The sequence below is a fragment of the Bos mutus genome, chromosome 13, assembly GCF_027580195.1.
Source record: "Bos mutus isolate GX-2022 chromosome 13, NWIPB_WYAK_1.1, whole genome shotgun sequence".
Classification (NCBI taxonomy): Eukaryota; Metazoa; Chordata; class Mammalia; order Artiodactyla; family Bovidae; genus Bos; species Bos mutus.
Window position 1 is genome coordinate 52003862 of NC_091629.1, and position 17940 is coordinate 52021801.

Below are 17940 nucleotides of genomic sequence, written 5' to 3' on the forward strand. Positions count from 1 at the left end.
TACACGAGGGGAGGGCGGGAGCCACCTCTTTACCATCTCAGTGGGGTCTCGCCTGTATGGAGGGGATGGTGGGGACATTGGCTGTGGCCTTACTTGTGATCCTTAAACCAGCAGATGCTCAGAGCCCCCTGGAGAGAGATGGTCCTTGTCTTTTAAGACCAGGTCAGGGGCTCTTGAGAAATGCAAGATATTCACGTTTACATTTCTAGCACCCAGCACAGAGTAGGACCAAGCAGGAGCTCAGTGGTTGATGTTGTTTTTAATATAAATGATAGTAGTAGCTTTCAGGGGTTCTTGCTTAACCCTCATGGCATCCCCACAAAGGAGATGCTATTGTGATCCCCATTTTACAGATGAGAACATTGATGCCCAGAGAAGAGGAATAACTTGCCTAAAGTCACAGCTGAACAAATGCATGGGGACTCTTGGGTCATGTGGACAAACTGATGAGCAAGCCTGGTGTTTGTTGGGGCTGGGGAGGCAGGGAGCAGACCAGGGGGTGGGCGACCAGGAAGTGGTGGGCGCGTCCACCTGGAGAGGAGCACGTGCCCTTCTTGCCTTTGTCTTTTCTGAGCCCCGACCAACCCCTCAGATCCCCCTAAGCCAGCTACCTCTATTGTGCAAGGTGTTCAGAAAGCAAGAGAAGAGCCTCGAGAGCTAGGGATATAGGATGGCTAGGTCCAGTTGAGCAGGCTGCACACTGCACAACTTCAGAGCAAGCCATTCCCATAGACTCTGATGAAAATAGCAAGATGGTAGCCCTGTAGGCAAGACCACACCATGCAGGACTGTGAAGACCAGGGTCAGCAAGTCTTTTCTGTAAAAAGCCAGATATTAAAAGTAAATATTTTAGGTTGTCTGGGCCATATGTCTCTGCTGTAACTAATCAACTCTGGTGTTGTAGGGTAAAAGCAGTCACAGGCAATATGTAAATGAGTGAGTGCAGATGTGTTCCAAGAAATTTTCATTTATCGGAACAGGCTGCCTGCCACATACAGCCTATGGCCATAGTTTGCTGACCCAGTGAAGGCCAAGGATGAATTCTGAATGCGACTCTTTTATGTATGATTTTATTTATTTAGGCTGTGCTGGGCCTCTGTTGCTGCGTTGTGGTGAGCAGGGCCTACCGTCTGGTTTCGGTGTGCGGGCTTCTCATCGCCGTGGCTTCTCCTGTTGAGGAACACAAGCTCTAGGGCACACCGGCTTCAGTAGTTGCGGTGCGTGGGCTCGGTAGTTGCAGTTCCTGGGCTCTGGAGCACAGGCTCAGCAGTTGTGGTGCACGGGCTCAGTTGCTCCATGGCATGTGGGATCTTCCTGGACCAGGAGTCGAAACTGCGTCCCTTGCATTGGCAGACAGATTCTTTACCACGGAGCCCCCAGGGAAGCCCTGAACTCTAGTCTAAGAGCAATGTGGAGCCAGGAGAGTTTTAAGTAGGGAGTGAGAGGAAGCAACTTTGAGTTTAACTTGTCCCTTGAGATGTCTCTCCATGCCCCCTGGGGCCTGCGGTATTTCTGCTGTCCTGGCTGTAGATCTCTGAGCCCCTCTGTCTGCAAGAAGAGGCTTGGCCTGGGACTCAAGGGCCTCTGATGCTCACAGAGCAGAGGTCACTGTGTCCACGCTCCCATCATCCTCCTCCCCACACCAGCGTTTAGCCCAGCTCTGAATACTCCAGCACTGCTGGTCGCCATGCCTGGCCCCGGGGGCAGAAAAGAGCAGACTTGTGGTCAAGAGTCTGGGCTTAGAAATCAGAGAGTCTGACTTCCTCTACTTGGTCTCATGTGGCAGTGAGCTGTACTTTCCTTTTCTCCATAGGAGGAGTGATTAGACATGAACCCACGAAACAAAGCAGTTCCGCATCGACCCAGGTGCATAGGAGGGGCTCAGTAAAAAGACAGTGTTGGTAGAGGAGTAGAGGAATCATTTTTTAACATTAAAATTTTTTTATTTATTTTTGGCTGCACTGGGTCTTCATTGCTGCGAGAGGGCTTTCTCTGGCTGCGATGAGCAGGGGCTTCCCTCTAGTTGCGGCGTGCGGGCTTCTCATTGCGGTGGCTTCTCGTTGCAGAGCACGGGCTCTAGACTTGTGGACTCAGTAGTGGTGGCACATGAGCTTAGTTGCCCTGCGGCAGTGGAATTTTCCCAGACCAGAGACTCAAACCACGTCCCCTGCATTGGCAGGCAGATTCCTAACCATTGGACCACCAGGGAAGTCCAGAAGAATCGTTTTATTGTTGAACCCCAGAGGCAGGAAAGCCTGGCTAGGTCCTGGGTGGTAGAGTTTTTGCTCCAGTGGGTTGTGTCCAGAACCAGGCTCCCAACTAAAGTCAAGTAGAACCAACAGAGGGGGACCTTGGGTCATGACTGTCGACGGCTCCTTAGAGACGGAGATGACTTGTCCCACCTCTTGGGCTGAAAATAACTGCCCGACATTGGAGTAATTATATGTCTTAGGTTCCCACATCGCACAGAGAACACCCTAATAATTACTGCACACAAAGACTGCTTTAGGCAGCCGACGCTTAATTTCTGCCTCAAAGAGTGTCTCCCGGACCGGAATCCTAGTTCACCAGCCACCCCCAAAGGATCTGAACCCTGGCCTAATGGGAGCAGAACCTTCCAGAACCTTCCATGATGCACAGGGACACTGTGGTCACTTCTCTTCCAAAGGCCAGCTGTCAGGCCCAGGACACCCCTGTGGCCTGTGGATAGGCTGGGCCACAGTGATCAGTGGCTTTGCCATAATGTTCTCAATATGGCCTTGAGGCTGAGACCGGTACTGTGCATCCTGGTAGGAAGACCCTGTAGGCCGCGCTGAATACTGTAGACGTGAGCCATTCGGGACAGCCCTACAGGGTGGTCTGCTGTGCTGAAAGATGGATAAGCTGTGTCCTTAGACTGAGCTAGGAGGCCACCAAGTAAGTCAGGGTCCTGGAAGGCTTGTTGAGGATTAACTGTGTGCCAGACCTCAGCAGTGAGTGCCAGGTCACAGCAGACAGACCCAAAGCCCACCATGATTATCCAGATAGTTATGTAATTATGGTTGTGCTAAGGCTATATACGAGATGTGTAGATGCTGTGGGTGTGCAGAACGGGGGAGTGGCTTCATCTGGGAAGTTTTAGCTGAGATGTAAAGGATGAGGAGTGAGACAGGTGTGTGTGTGTGTGTGTGTGTGTGTTGGAATGCATGGCTGTGGGTGGATGGATGATTGGTGGATGGGTGGATGACTGGATGGATGAATGGATGAGGGTGGGTGGATAGATGGTGGATGGGTGGATGAATAGATGGATGAATGGATGCCGGTGGGTGCATGGATGGATGGTGGATGGGTGGGTGGATGGCTGGATGGATGCATGGATGCAGGTGGGTGATGGATGGTGGATGGGTGGATGAGTGGGTGAGGCTAGATGGATGGATGCATGCACGCATGGGTGACTGAGTTGTCCAGGTAATGGAAACAGGCAGTGCAAAAGCTCAGAAATCAAAGGAGATTTGGTGACTCTGTAGCTGACAAAAGACTATTGTGAAAGGTGTTTGAAATTTAAGAAAAAGACTGGAGAGGCGGGTAAGTTGGGAGTGCCGTATACAGCTGAACGAACTCCTCTGCCCTAAGAGGGTGCCGTTCTCACAGGCCACAATGTGAATGAATGGTCCCCCTGGAACTGTGCGAGATGGAGGCCTGCAGACAGGGCACACATCATGCGGACCTTCTACACCATCGTCAGGGTTTTGCACTTGTTTCCAGAGCCGTAGGGAGCCATGGAAGGGTCTGAGCAGTTGGTGATGCAGTTAATTTCCATGTGTAATGCCCCAAAGCAGTGATGTCCAATAGAACTTTCTGTAAAGATGGGAAATGTTCTATTTGTGCACTTTCTAATATGGTTGCTGCTGCTAAGTTGCCTCAGTCATGTCCGACTCTGTGCGACCCCATAGAGGGCAGCCCACTAGGCTCCTCTGTCCCTGGGATTCTCCAGGCAAGAATACTGGAATGGCTTGCCATTTCCTTCTAATATGGTAGCCACCTGTAGTTGTTGGGGGCTTCCCTGGTGGCTCAAATGGTAAAGAATCTGCCTGCAATGTGGGAGACCTGGGTTCGATCCTTAGGTTGGGAAGATCCCCTGGAGTAGGAAATGGCAACCCACTCCAGTACTCTTGCCTGGAGAATTCCATGGACAGAGGAGCCTGGCAGGCTACAGTCCATGGGGTTGCAAAAGAGTCGGACACAACTGAACAACTAACACTTTTGCTTTTGAGTCCTTAAAATGTGGCCAGAGTGACTGAGGGAAGTGAATTTTGAATTTTTACAAGTTAACGTTTGAAAAACCCCAAGAGCTCGCTGTGGCCAGTGGTTCCCTAGTGGACAGGGCAGCTCCAGAGGACCTGAGTGTAAACCATATATAAGCCCCTTGTCCCCCTGACCCCCAGCAGTGATGAAAGCATCTTGGGCAAGTGTGTGGGAGATGTCACCTCTTGCCAGGAAGTTGGGTGGAGACCTCAGCCTCCCCCTCGCAGGGACCTCTGGTCACACTCAGGCCAAGGGTGCTGCTGGGCCTGTGGTTCCTGGATCTGCGCCTAATGAAGACAGCCCCCATCCCATTGAGGTTCCGGAGACCTCATCTCCCTCCCCCGCACCCTCTGGGGTTGCCCAGCGGATATTCAGTGTGCAGAATGGATGACCTGCCCTCTACCCTTCACAGTTCGCTCGAGTTTGTCCCCCCACAGCAGAGGCAAATGGGCTAGGAAACCACAGTGGCCCTGCCCCAGCGTGTGGGTGGTGGCGCGGAGACACCGCCCCGCCATGGGCATTAGGGGAGGCGCACTTCGGCTAGTGTTTTGAGGGAGCCAGACAAGGTGGTGTCTCAGATGATAAAAGTATTTGCGTGCAATGAGGGAGACCAGATCCCTGGGTCGGGAAGACCCCCCTGGAGAAGGGAATGGCTACGCACTCCAGTATTCTTGCCTGGAGAATCCCATGGACAGAGAAGCCTGGTGGACTACAGTCCATGGACCCTATGGACTGTAGCCCACCAGGCTTCTCTGTCCATGGGGTCTCAGAGAGTCGGACACAGCTGACTCACACTTTCAGACTAGGTGGGCATGGGAGGGGCTCCAAGGGGCCAGGGCTGGCCTGCTCCTGCACTTGCAGGACCCTGGCCTCTGTCCCTGGCTTTCTCTGCATCATGAGGGCCTCAGCCAGCTTGTGTAGCCAAGTTCCTCCATTGGTTCTGCAAACAGCCATCCTGTGGTCGCCCCTTCAGCCTAGAGGTGCACTTTCTTGCTGCATGGTCCACCCTTGGGAAGCTGGATCTGGGGACAGGCTTGCGCAGGCTCTACATTCGGCTTTGGAGCCATGTGAACAGGGAAGGGTAAGATGGACCAGAAGGGAAACCATGGGCTTCATCCCACTGGCCTCAGGGACACCTCACCCTGTGGGAGTGGCCTGCCTGGAGACTGACCAGGAACGGACGTCTGTGAAGGGTCTTGCAGGGCTGCTGGATCTTCTCATTGGATGTCGGTCTTTCATTTCCCGAACTCAGCCGCACGAAGGCAGAATCCATGTCTCTTGCTCCTTGGTGTATCTCACCACTCTACCCCACGATGGCATACAGTAGGTGCTTAATATGTGCATACTGACTTAATGAATGAACTCACTGATGCCTCCCTGTGCCGTGGTCCGAGTCTCTGAGCGGGTAGACTTGAATGTAAAGAAGTTGTACCTGTATGTGTGTGCAGACCCCCGCATCTTTCCCTTTGCACTTGGGTCCAGGATGCGAACTAAGGTTTGAGCGGGTCGGGGAGGATAGAGGCAGGAGGTTTGTAAGGAGTAAATACGACTGATGGTGCCAGGACCGGGGGGACAGTGGGTCTTACCTGGGTCCCCCCACCCCTGCACATGCAGTGTGTGACAAGACAGTCACCTCTTCCCCTCTGTTGCAGTGCGCTACTTCCTGAAGAATAAGGTCAGCCCTGATTTGTGCAACGAAGATGGACTCACCGCCCTGCACCAGGTGAGGACCTGCTAGGACCCCTGACTCCCTGCTCCCCACCTAGACACATGCCCCATCTCCCTCCCTGCTTTTTCCTGCCCAGGACCCTCAGGGAGGAGGGGGAGGGGAGCTGCAGCTGCCACTTCTGAAAGGCTCTTGTCTGCCCTGGAGACGAGTGTGTCTGTTACAGACACGCCCACAGAGCCCCGTGCCCACGTGCATGGCGCACACACTGCCTCCGGGGACAGGGAGCCTTTGTCCGCTGCATCGTCGCTGCCTGGCAAAGTGTTTGACACACAAAGCAAGTTTGTTCAGAGCTTGACAGTGTACGAAGCACATTTGTTCACACCCACCAAGGCATCCGACCACCCTGGTGACAGCAGTGATTGACAGGGAGGTTATGGGACCTGCCTAAGGTCACACTGCTTTGGACTCTGGCCAGGAACCGTGTGCTGTCATAACACACAGCCTCTTTAGGGCAGTGAGATGGGCCCAGACCCCCGCTTTGCTGAGGAGGGGCTGCTCTGGCTGACATTTCTCATCATCTCATGCTGCAGCAGCCCCTTCCTTGGGCCCCAGCATTCAGGCATCCTGCCCTGATCCACCCTCCGTGCTGTGGCCGCAGGGATGCTCAGACCCAACATCTGCTGATGTTACTCAGAGCAGTCTCATGTCTTCGCATAACACTAAGGGTAAGGAGCACCCCAGTGCCCTGCTGAGCCGGCCATGCTGACCGCCAGGCCTTCAGCTACTTGAGTTTTCTGTCCTTTGCACACACTCTCTGCTCCCCATCGCATCTCACCCAGTGTTGAGGTGCGTGCACAGCTAGAGTCTGAGAGCTGTGCTGTTACATCCTCTGAGCGCCTCTGTCATTCCAGCCAGTGAAAGTGAAAGTGGGAGTCTTTCAGTCGCATCTGACTCTTAATTCTCCAGGCCAGAATACTGGAGTAGATAGCCGTTCCCTTCTCCAGGGGATCTTCCCAACCCAGGGATCAAACTCAGGTCTCCTGCATTGCGGGCAGATTCTCTACCAGCTGAGCCACAAGTGAAGCCCAAGAATACTAGAGTGGGTAGCCTATCCCTTCTCCAGTGGATCTTCTTGACCCAGGAATCGAACCGGGGTCTCCTGCACTGCAGGCAGATTCTTTACCAACTGAGCTATCAGGGAAGCTTTCCAGCCATTAGTGGGACCATTTAGTGTTGGTCTCTGGTTACCCAAGACTCTGCACTGCATGAGGGCAGAGTTATCATGTCTCTTTCTCATTGGTGTATCCACTTTGTCCCCCACCATGTTGGCATAAAGTAGGTGCTCAATATGTGCCTGCTGAGTTAATGACTGAACACGCTGAACCTCCCTGTGCCCTGGCCCAAGTTTCAGAGCAGGTGGACTTGAAGGTGGCCTGGCCAGGCTCTGGAAGCCTGGGCTGGCGAGACCTTCTCCATCTCCCTCTGAGGGCGGGAAAGGTAGCCACTGCCCTACCCATAAGCCCCAGGGGCAAGTCCCCACCCTCAGCCATCGGCTTGGGAGCTCCCTGTGTGTCCTCTTGGCTTCTCTTCTGTCTCGTGGGGCTTCATGCATCCACAGGGTCTAGCTGTGTGACCTTGGGCAAGTTGCTTAAGCTCTCTGTGCCTCATTTTCCTCATCTGTAAAAGAGGCATAACAAGTACCCATGTCACTGGATTGTTGTGAAGATTAAATAAATATACAAAACCCTATAGGCATCATCTGACACTGGATAAATATTACATATTATTATTATGGAGGGACTTCCCTGGTGGCTCAGATGGAAAAGAATCTGCCTGCGATGCGGGAGACCCAGGTTTAATCCTTGGGTTGGGAAGATCCCCTGGAGAAGGAAATGGCAGTCCACTCCATTATTCTTGCCCAGAGAATTCCATGGACAGAGGAGCCTGGTGGGCTGCAGTCCATGGGGTCACAAAGAGTCAGATACGATTGAATGATTTTCATTCATTATTATGAAAATCTGTCATATGTTCACTTCTTAACAAAACCACTTCACATATGTGAAGTGTGGGTTGATCATCACAAGAACTCTTTGAAATACTATTATCCCCATTTTTACAGCTCAGGAAACTGAGGTTCAGGGCAGCACCATCCAATACAACCTTTATGATGATGACATGTTCTGTGTATGGACATTGTCCAGCTCTGTAGCTTCTAGCCCTACATGGCTACGGAGCCCTGAAAATGTTTTCCTGAGGATTCACTGAGGCAATGCATGGCCAAAAGTTAGCAAAGTGCATGGCCCTAGTAACTCCTCAAAAAGCAATAACTCCTATTATTGGCAATGTGACCTGTTACTATTACTGCTGTTCTGGGGCTGTTGTTATTGTTGTCATTGTCATCATCACTACTGCTCCAGGACAACGAAGGAGCACAGTGACAAGAGCTTCCTATGGATTTTCTGCTTTTGGCAACAGGGAGCCTTCAGAGGTTTTGTAAACGGAGAGCAGCATGCCTGGGTTAACAAGGAAGCTCTCTCTGGCTGAGGGTGTGTGAAAGGGGAGTGACAGGGAGAAAGAGAGAGATGATGAAGCCTCGGCCAGGGCAGTGGGGATGGGGACAGCAGTCAGGAGACACGATCCACAGCCGGTGATGGATTGAACGTGGGAAGTGAGGGGGCGGGAGGAGTCATCGGTGCCAGGTGCTATGGCCCACCTTGGGGAATGTGGGCGAGGACGCTGCCCCCCTCCACCACGTACCAGCCCCCACTGCACTCCTGCACCCAGGTCCCAACCCAGCCCATGCTCAGGTCGAGTTTCCCAGCTGCAGACTGGCCCAGCCCCTGGGCATCTTTCTCACACGACTGCAATTCTATGTGCGTAATCGCTCCACCTGTCCACCGCCCTGCCTGTCTTATTTCTGCAGCCCCTCGTGGTGGGATCTCTGGCCCTCCTGTCCCCTCACCCTACAGTCCGGGCTGCTCCTGGCTCCTTCTATGGACCAGGCCATCCCAAACTCATCTGCCAGTGACCGCCCACCGGGGGACCCTCGCCTTTCCAGACTGCCTCACCCTGGTGCTTTTGGCGCCCTCTGCTGGCGGTACCATGCCACTGCATGTTTCTCTCGACCACCTGAGGCAGTGCTCTGCTCCACTGGGTCACCCTTGACTCTCCTGTCTGGAGAGATGCCCCCAGACCCAGCCAACCCCAGGTCAGATGGTGCATAAAGAGAACCTGGCACCATCTCTGCTCATTTCCTATATGTCTCATATGTCCAGGGCTGACCCCCGATTCTTTTTTTCTTTTTTAAATATATATATGTATGTATTTGGTATGTATGTATGTATGCATGTATTTGCTATGTGTGTAAGCATGTATTTGGTATGTATGTGTGTGGTATGTATGTATGTATGCACGTATTTGTTATGTATGTAAGCATGTATTTTGTGTGTATGTGTGTGTGTTTGGTATGTATATGTGTGCTTGGTACGTATGCATGTATGTATTTGATGTGTATGTGTGTGGTATGTATGGATGTATGTATTTGGTATGTATGTAAGTATGTATTTGGCTGCACCAGGTCTTACTTGTGGAATGCAGGATCTTTTAGTTGTGGCATGAGGGATCTAGTTCCTTGACCAGGGAATGAACCCAGGTTCCCTGCATTGGGTGCTCAGAGTCTTAACCACTGGACCACCGAGGACATCCCTCTGACCCCTGGTTCTGCAGGGAATGGGGATGGGGGCCGTGGTGCCACCCCGTCCCCGCACCCCCCTGAGGCCCTGGGCTCCCACAGGTGCCCCCGCTCTTTCTGCTAGCATCCAGTCGCTTCTCCCCATGCCTGCGGTCACTTCTGTAGGTCAGGCTGCCATCATCTCTTAAGTGGGGGTGATTTTGACATAGTTCCCCACTCTCCCTCTTCTCCCTCCAGAAGCTTGTGATGGAAGTCTGTTCTCCACATGCAGCTGGAGGAGGGACTTTTTTAAAAAAACAAATAGTCAGAGGTGCTGCTTCTCTGAGTATAACTCTGCAGTGTCTCCCATGCACTGAGGGCAGAGCCGTCCCTGGATGGGCAGTTCTGAGCCACAGGTCTGCTGCCCTGTCCCCTGCTGATTTCTCCGGCGGTCATCTGAGATCCTTTCTGCAGCCTGCAAAGTGGATCCCCGTCTTCTGCCTCCTCTATCCTCACCTCTCTCTGCTCATGGCCCCAGCTTGAGCTCCCTCTGTCTCCTTGGAATCTTTCACTCTCCCTCGCTGGAGTTTGGGGGCTTCAGTGGCTTTTGGAGCCCAGTATCTCTCTGTAAGCTGCCTTCTCATTGGGGCTGACCCACATGTGGAGAAGTGGGAGGACAGACACGGCTCTTTCCTCACAGGGACTCTGTCAGGACCCAGTAGAGCCCTTGGGCGGAGCTGGGTTTTTAGGGGGAGGCTTCATGACTTGGGACTTCCCCAAGAACTAGCTTCTGGGTCAGAAATTCCTAAGTCAGAGGTTTCAAACTATAATCTAGGGGGGCCATTGATGGGGAGGGGGACCCCACCCACACACACCCCAGCTTCATTCAGCCTGAGCCTCCCTGCTTGAATTTATTGGCTATCTAACTTAAAGTTCTCCTTACAGTTTTGTTTGAAGAAAGCCTTCTGAAATTAAAAAGGAAAGGTTTTAAAGCCTTGTTCGAAATTTCATCCCATTCCACCAACATTTGCGAAGCTGACTTTATTACTTTATTACAGCTGACTTTATTCTTTATATTGCTTTTATATTTTTATCTTGTACATTATTAACTTACTCACAAGGAAACAGGCTCAGAAAGGTTACGTGGCTTGCCCGTGATCACACAGCACACACGTAATGGAGCTGGATTCAAACCCAGGCAGCTTGGCTCCGTTGTCCTTGTCGGGAACTGGGTGTGCCCTCATCGTGACCTGCCCGGAGCTGACCCTGCCTGTGTCCACCTTGCAGTGCTGCATCGACAACTTTGAGGAAATTGTCAAGCTGCTCCTTTCGCACGGTGCCAACGTGAATGCCAAGGACAACGAGCTGTGGACGCCCCTGCACGCCGCGGCCACCTGCGGCCACATTAACCTGGTGAAAATCCTCGTTCAGTAGTACGTGCCCCTCTCTCCCCAGGCGCAGCCTTCCCTCCGCCTTCGGTTTATCTATTTATTTTAATTGGAGGCTAATTGCTTTACAATACTGTGGTGGGTTTTACCATACACTGACATGAATCGGCCGTCAGCGCGCCTTTGGTGTTTTTCTGGGTCCTTGTTTTCGGTGTGTTTATAGGGCGACTTTCATCTCTCTCTCTTTTCCTGCCTCTTTGCTGCCTGTCCCTTTTCTCCCCACATTCCCTTTCCATCCCTGTGTCTTTCTCTCCTGTTTCCCTTTTCTCCCCACATTCCCTTTCCATCCCTGTGTCTTTCTCTCCTGTCTTCCCTTTCTGTCTCTTCTTTCCTCCTTGATCTCACTTTGTCTTTTCCCCCGTGTCTCTCTCAATTCACGTTCTCTCTCTTTTCATTCTCTTCCTTTCTCCCGATATGATGGTCATAAAATACGCAGCACAGTTTACCATCTATGCATTCCAGGAATAAATCCCGTTTGGCCATGGCATATAATCCTTCTACTATGCTGCTGAATTTGGTTTGCTAGTATTTTCTTGAGGAGTTTTGCATCACTGTTCATAAGGGATATTGGTCTGTAGTTTTCTTGTATTGTCTCTGGCTTTGTATCAGGGTAAGATTCTCTTTCTTTTCATCTCTTTTTCTCTGTCTGTCCCCACGAGTCTGTATTCATCTCCATACTTATGTGTTGTTGCTGTTTTTCTTGCTATGAAAAAGCAGGCATTTTTCCTTGGCTCTGCCCCCTCAAATCCCATCTACATGCTTTTCTTTGGGGCAGAACCTACTTTGGGGGACATAATGTAGCAATGTCTTCTCCAGGAATAAGGCCATTTCCCTCTGTAGAGTTCTGAACAGTCTTCCCCCACCCGGAACTTCTTTCCAGTCTGCTCAGGCTCTGCAAACACAGGGAAGAGGCAATCTTGAATTTCAAGTGTATTTCATTGAACTCATCTAATGATTGGTGGGCATTTGAGCTGGGCCAAGCCCTGTGCTGGGCACTGAACACTCAGGGACACAAAAGTCCTGAGAAACTCAGCAGGAAATCAGGTGATTTCAGTCCCAGAACCGAGACAAAGTGAGATCAATGGTGGCTGGAGTCCCAGGAAAGCATCTGAGCACAGGGATTCAGGTATAGCGGCCAAGGGAAAGTGGCCTTTGGCGGAGGTCTCAGCAGAGCAGCCAGGGCCCATTGGGTGGCTACTCGGGTGATAAGAGATGCTTCCCTGGCTCAGAGAGGTGGATTAGCTTACCCAAGAGCACACAGGAGCTCAGACAGGTCCCCGGGGAGGGCTGTTAGGCCAGAGGACTGGCAGGTGGCCCGTGCCCACACCTCTGATGAACACCTGGGTGTGGCTAAGTCTGCAGGGGCATCAGATGGCTACCATTCAATCAGAGGTGATGCGAGAGGAAAAGGGAGAGGATACCAGCATGGTGCCAGTCCCCAGCGCCAATCTGTACCAGAATCATGGGTTTAAAATGTGTAATCCTCAACCCCGCCCCATCCTCTTGAGAGACTCTGTTTCAGGAGGTCTAGAGTGGAGTCCAGGAAGCTTCATTTTATTTCAGTGGCATCTGAGTGATTCTGCCACAGGGCAGCCCAGGACCATGCATTTGGGAGCCACTGGCCCCAAAGGGGAATTCTCCCACGGGGTCCCAAGGCTCTCTCCTGCCTCGTCCTGGTTTCCCTTTGGGGCAGGGACTTAGAGGAGGAATTGGGGGTATCCTTGGGTGTTTCTGCACTTGGTCTAATATTGAAATAGGACAGGGAAAAGTAAAAAGAGCTGGCCCATGAAAGAGCCGGGTTTCCGTCTTGAACCTCTTACATCCTAGCTGTGTGACCTCAGGCAAGTAACTGACCCTGTCTGAATCTTGTTTTCCCTTGAGTGAGATGGGGCCAATAATACTGAACCAAGAAGACTATTATGAGGATTATATCAGATGATGTAAAGGGCTTAGATCAAGCCTGGCTCCTAGCAGATGCTTGGGAAGTAGTGCTACCACCATTAACTTTGTCTTTTCTTATTTGACATCTATCCTCAAGTGCCCACCTGCTGGTTCAGCAGAGGAGGAAGCTGGGGAAAGAGGCACAGCTATCCTGGGACTGTGTCCCCTTCCCCCCCAGGACCCCTGAGACCCTGGAGATGCAGTCCTTGCTGGGCTGCACTGTGGTTGGGTTGTGGGTGTTGGGGTGCACCGCGGGGTGTGGGTGAGAGGCTGGACAGTGGAGGCAGTCAGACCAACCCTCTGCACGTTCCTGGCCCTCACCCTGGTCCTCTCTCTGCAGTGGAGCCGACTTGCTCGCTGTCAACTCCGATGGGAACATGCCCTATGACCTCTGTGAGGATGAGCCCACCCTGGATGTTATTGAGACGTGCATGGCGTACCAGGGTAAGGACAGGGCCGCCGGCTGTGAAGTGGGCTGGGTGTGGGGCTGTGGCGAGCTTCTCTCAGATCAGTGCAGGTGAACAAGTTACCTAGAGACGTGCCCATCGCTTAGTGCTCAGGAACTGGGACAGGACCCCACGATGGTTGTTACCCATGTGATGGACAAGATTGAACACAGAACAAGCCTGGAAAACGAGCTGTGCACAAGGAGGGGCGTGGCTGTCATCTGTGTCGCCCACACGCATGGGCAGCCTCAGCTGGCCCCGTCTCTTCATCAGCTGTGACAGTTCAATTCAAAACATTCACAATAAAGATATATTCCCATTTGGGAAAATACAAAGTCAAGAACATTCACGGCTGCCTGCTCTGTGCCAGGCACCACTTGGGCTGCCAGGGACCCCGGATAAACAAGATGTGGGCTGTTCTCGGCTCACAAATGAGCTTCAGAGAGGAAACAAATACAGCAGAGACCAGCCCGCCCCCGCCACCCCAGTACATGCTCCTGAAAGGCCTCCTCTTTAGAAATACATCTCAAATCCAGACCCTGGACTGCAGTCTGAGGTCCTCCCCTCATCTCTGCCCTTGTGTTTCTGCCCAGATAGCTGCAGGAACCTCCCTTTTGGCCTGCCCATTCCCTAGCTCTGGAGCTTTCCCTGTCCACTTTCTGTAGAACTTCCTAATAATTTTTGTGCCAGTCTGGTGAATCTATGAACCCACCCCTTCTGTACTTATAAATGGAGTTATCAAAGCCATAGGATTATAAAGGAAACCACTGCTATTAAAGTAAGGCTCACCAAATACTTTTAAATGTGTAATATAGAAACTTCATTGATTCATGAAACAATAAGATAGCATGATGTGAAAATACCTATAGTTTCTGTTGGTGACAAAGTCATGGGCACTGCCAATTCTGCTGTGAATTTGGACTAGAAGGAAATGCTATATCTCATTGAAAAGTTAGTGAAAATAGGACTTCTCTGGTGGTCCAGTGTATAAGAATCCAAGAATGCATTGGCAGGCAGGGGACGTGGATTTGATCCCTGGTCCAGGAGGATTCCACATGCCCCTAAACAACTAAGCCCCTGTGCACCAGAGTCCCTGCTCTCCAACACAAGAAGCCATCACATTGAGAAGTTTAGACACCGAAACTAGCGAGTAGATCCCACTCGCCGCAACTAGAGAAAGCCCGCACCCAGCGAAAAAGACACAGCACAGCCAAAAAGAGACAAACAAATAAAAATTAAACAAATAAAAAATTAGTGAAAATAGATCATTCTTTTTCTCCCTTCAAGTTTACAGACCTCCCCTGAGTTCTATCCAAGAATGCTTGCTCTCATGGACCTTTTTTTCAGAGCAATCACTCTCTCTTTAGTAGCTGCCAGTAACACTTAAATTTTAGCCAGAGATTCAGGTTTGAAAATGTGTCTCTGAGTCCCTCCACCTCGATTTATTCAGCTCTCCATTCAGAAGTGATATATTCAGTAATTTAGTCATGGCCGTGATAGAGATTCACTGAGCATGCCTGGTGCCTGGTGCTGCAAACACAGCTCTGGATGAAGTGGAAGAAATGAACAGAGACCTGGTCAGATAGAGCAGGCAGGGGAGGCCAGCTGAGGAGGTGATCCAGGCTGGACCTAAAGGATGAGACGAACCAGGAATTTGAGCAGCCGGAGGTGGGTAGGTGGGTGGTCGGGACTGCCAGGTAGAAGAGCTGTGTACGTAACAGTCATTGATATTAATACAGTGCCAACTGGATTCCAGGCTCTTTTTCATGGCCCAACACGTGGTGTTCATTTTCACTGGGCCTGGGAGAAATGATCTCTGAGCACGTCTGTCTACCCACTTGACGGCAGACCCTAGGAAAGAGGAGTCATTCCTGCCCCCTCTGCCCTCACTCCCCTCCCCCATGGGTTCTCTGCCTGGGAATGCTGACTCAGTGCCCCTCTCCCCCACTGCAGGCATCACCCAGGAGAAAATCAACGAGATGCGGGCAGCTCCCGAGCAGCAGATGATTTCAGACATTCACTGTATGATCGCAGCTGGCCAGGACCTTGATTGGGTGGATGCCCAGGGGGCCACACTGGTGAGGAGAGGGGCCAGGCTGGATTGGGCTGGGGGGTTGGGACCAGAACCCAGACCAGCTGGAGCTGAACGGGGCCAGCACTGGGTGGAGGTCAAGCCTACACAGTGGGGCCCTGTCCGTAGCCTTGGACTTCCTCCCCCTTTTGGGGACAGGGTCCCCCCTGGAATGTGGAGAGTTAGCAGAGCAGGGATCAGCTGCTTTGAGAAGCTGGGGCTGGGAGTTGGGAGCTCTGGGTTGGGGAGGCTTGGCTCTGCCGTTCACCTCTTCTGTCTCCAAGCTCCTCCTTTACCTCATGCTACAGTTGTCCATTCTGAGTTCATTATTTCCACCTCCTCCCATGATGTCTCCTGCTTCAAGACGGGTGCCACATTCATCCACTCATCCAGGCCATCTTGCTTTGCACCGTTCATTCTCCTGCCTCAGTGTACCCTCTCCCACCTCAGTGCCTGTTTCATTGTCTGTCCCTGATGTTGATGCAACAGCCTCTCTTCTGGTTCCCTGACTTCAGAGACCAGACACCCCAGGGACCCATCCATCTTTGGTTCACCCATCCTATGGTTCACCCATCCATCTTTGGTTCACGCATCCATCCATTAGTTCACCCATCCATCCATTGGTCCACCCATCCATCCATTGGTTCACCCATCCATCCACTGGTCCACCCATCCATCCATTAGTTCACCCATCCATCCATTGGTCCTCCCATCCATCCATTGGTCCACCCATCCATCCATTAGTTCGCCCATCTATCCATTGGTCCACCCATCCATCCATTGGTTATCCATTAGTTCACCCATCCATCCATTGGTCCCCCCATCCATCCATTGGTTCACCCATCCTTTCACTGGTCCACCCATCCATCCATTGGTCCTCCCATCCATCCATTGGTCCACCCATCCATCCATTAGTTCGCCCATCTATCCATTGGTCCACCCATCCATCCATTGGTTATCCATTAGTTCACCCATCCATCCATTGGTCCCCCCATCCATCCATTGGTCCACCCATCCATTCTTTGGTTCATCCATCCATCCATTGGTCCACCCATCCATCCATTGGTTATCCATTAGTTCACCCATCCATCCATTGGCTCACCCATCCATCCATTACTTCACCTATCCATCCATTGGTTCACCCATCCATTCACTGGTTATCCATTAGTTCACCCATCCATCCATTGGCTCACCCATCCATCCATTGGCTCACCCATCCATCCATTACTTCACCCATCCATCCATTGGTTCACCCATCCATTCACTGGTCCACCCATCCATCCATTGGTTCATCCATTCACTGGTCCACCCATCCATCCATTGGTCCTCCCATCCATCCATTGGTCCACCCATCCATTCTTTGGTTCACCCATCCATCCATTGGCTCACCCATCCATTCACTGGTCCACCCATCCATCCATTGGTCCTCCCATCCATCCATTGGTCCACCCATCCATTCTTTGGTTCACCCATCCATCCATTGGTTCACCCATCCATTCACTGGTCCACCCATCCATCCATTGGTCCTCCCATCCATCCATTGGTCCTCCCATCCATCCATTGGTCCACCCATCCATTCTTTGGTTCACCCATCCATCCATTGGTTCACCCATCCATTCACTGGTCCACCCATCCATCTATTGGTTCACCCATCCATCCATTGGTCCACCCATCAGTTCATTGGTCCAGCCATCCATTCATTGGTTCACCCATCCATTCATTGGTTCACCCATCCATCCATTGGTCCACCCATCCATCATCCATCATCAACATACACATCCTCTGTGCCACATGCTTTACTAGACACTGGAGATAGAGAATGATGGAATCTTCTCTCTATCTGCCTCATTTGCTTCACTCACTGTTCCAATTCAAGTGTCAGTGAAACCTTCTTGATCTTTCTTCCCCTTTCATAGCATGATACAGCTCAGTATTGGGGAAGTCTGCTTCTGCAGCCTCTAAACTGAGAACTAGAACATGGCCTTGGAAGCCTCCCTCAACCTTGCCCATGGCTGGGCCCATCCTGTCCTAGGCTTGGGGTCCATGTGATTGTGAGCACTCAGGGTCTCAGAATCTTCAGCTTTTCAGGTAGGGCTCAGCAGTACCAAGTTCCCTCACTGCCCCTCAGGCCTGATCTGGTAGCCTAGATGTGATCATTGGATTTCTCCCACCCTATTCCTGAGGCCCACCCTCTCACTGCCCCTCAGGCCTGATCTGGTAGCCCAGATGTGATCATTGGATTTCTCCCACCCTGTTCCTGAGTCCCACCCTCTGCCTCATCCCCCTTTCTTCTTTTTTTTAAATAAAACTTTTAAAATTGATTATTTGTTTATTTCAGTGAAATATAGTTGCTTTATCATATACTAGTTTCAGGTGTATAATACAGTGATTCAATATTTTTTATAGATTAT

At 51.5% G+C, this 17940-nt stretch overlaps 1 protein-coding gene across 3 annotated transcripts in view; it reads left to right on the top strand.

Annotated features, from left to right (window-relative positions):
• The window catches only part of PPP1R16B (protein phosphatase 1 regulatory subunit 16B), a 108117-nt gene that overhangs the window by 77955 nt on the left and 12222 nt on the right, over positions 1-17940 (top strand). For all 3 annotated transcript variants that reach the window (XM_070381728.1, XM_005895982.3, XM_070381729.1), the window contains exons 3-6: positions 5937-6007; positions 10911-11056; positions 13353-13456; positions 15412-15536. In XM_070381728.1, the coding sequence (XP_070237829.1) occupies positions 5937-6007; positions 10911-11056; positions 13353-13456; positions 15412-15536 (446 nt within the window). The remainder of the gene's footprint in view (positions 1-5936; positions 6008-10910; positions 11057-13352; positions 13457-15411; positions 15537-17940) is intronic.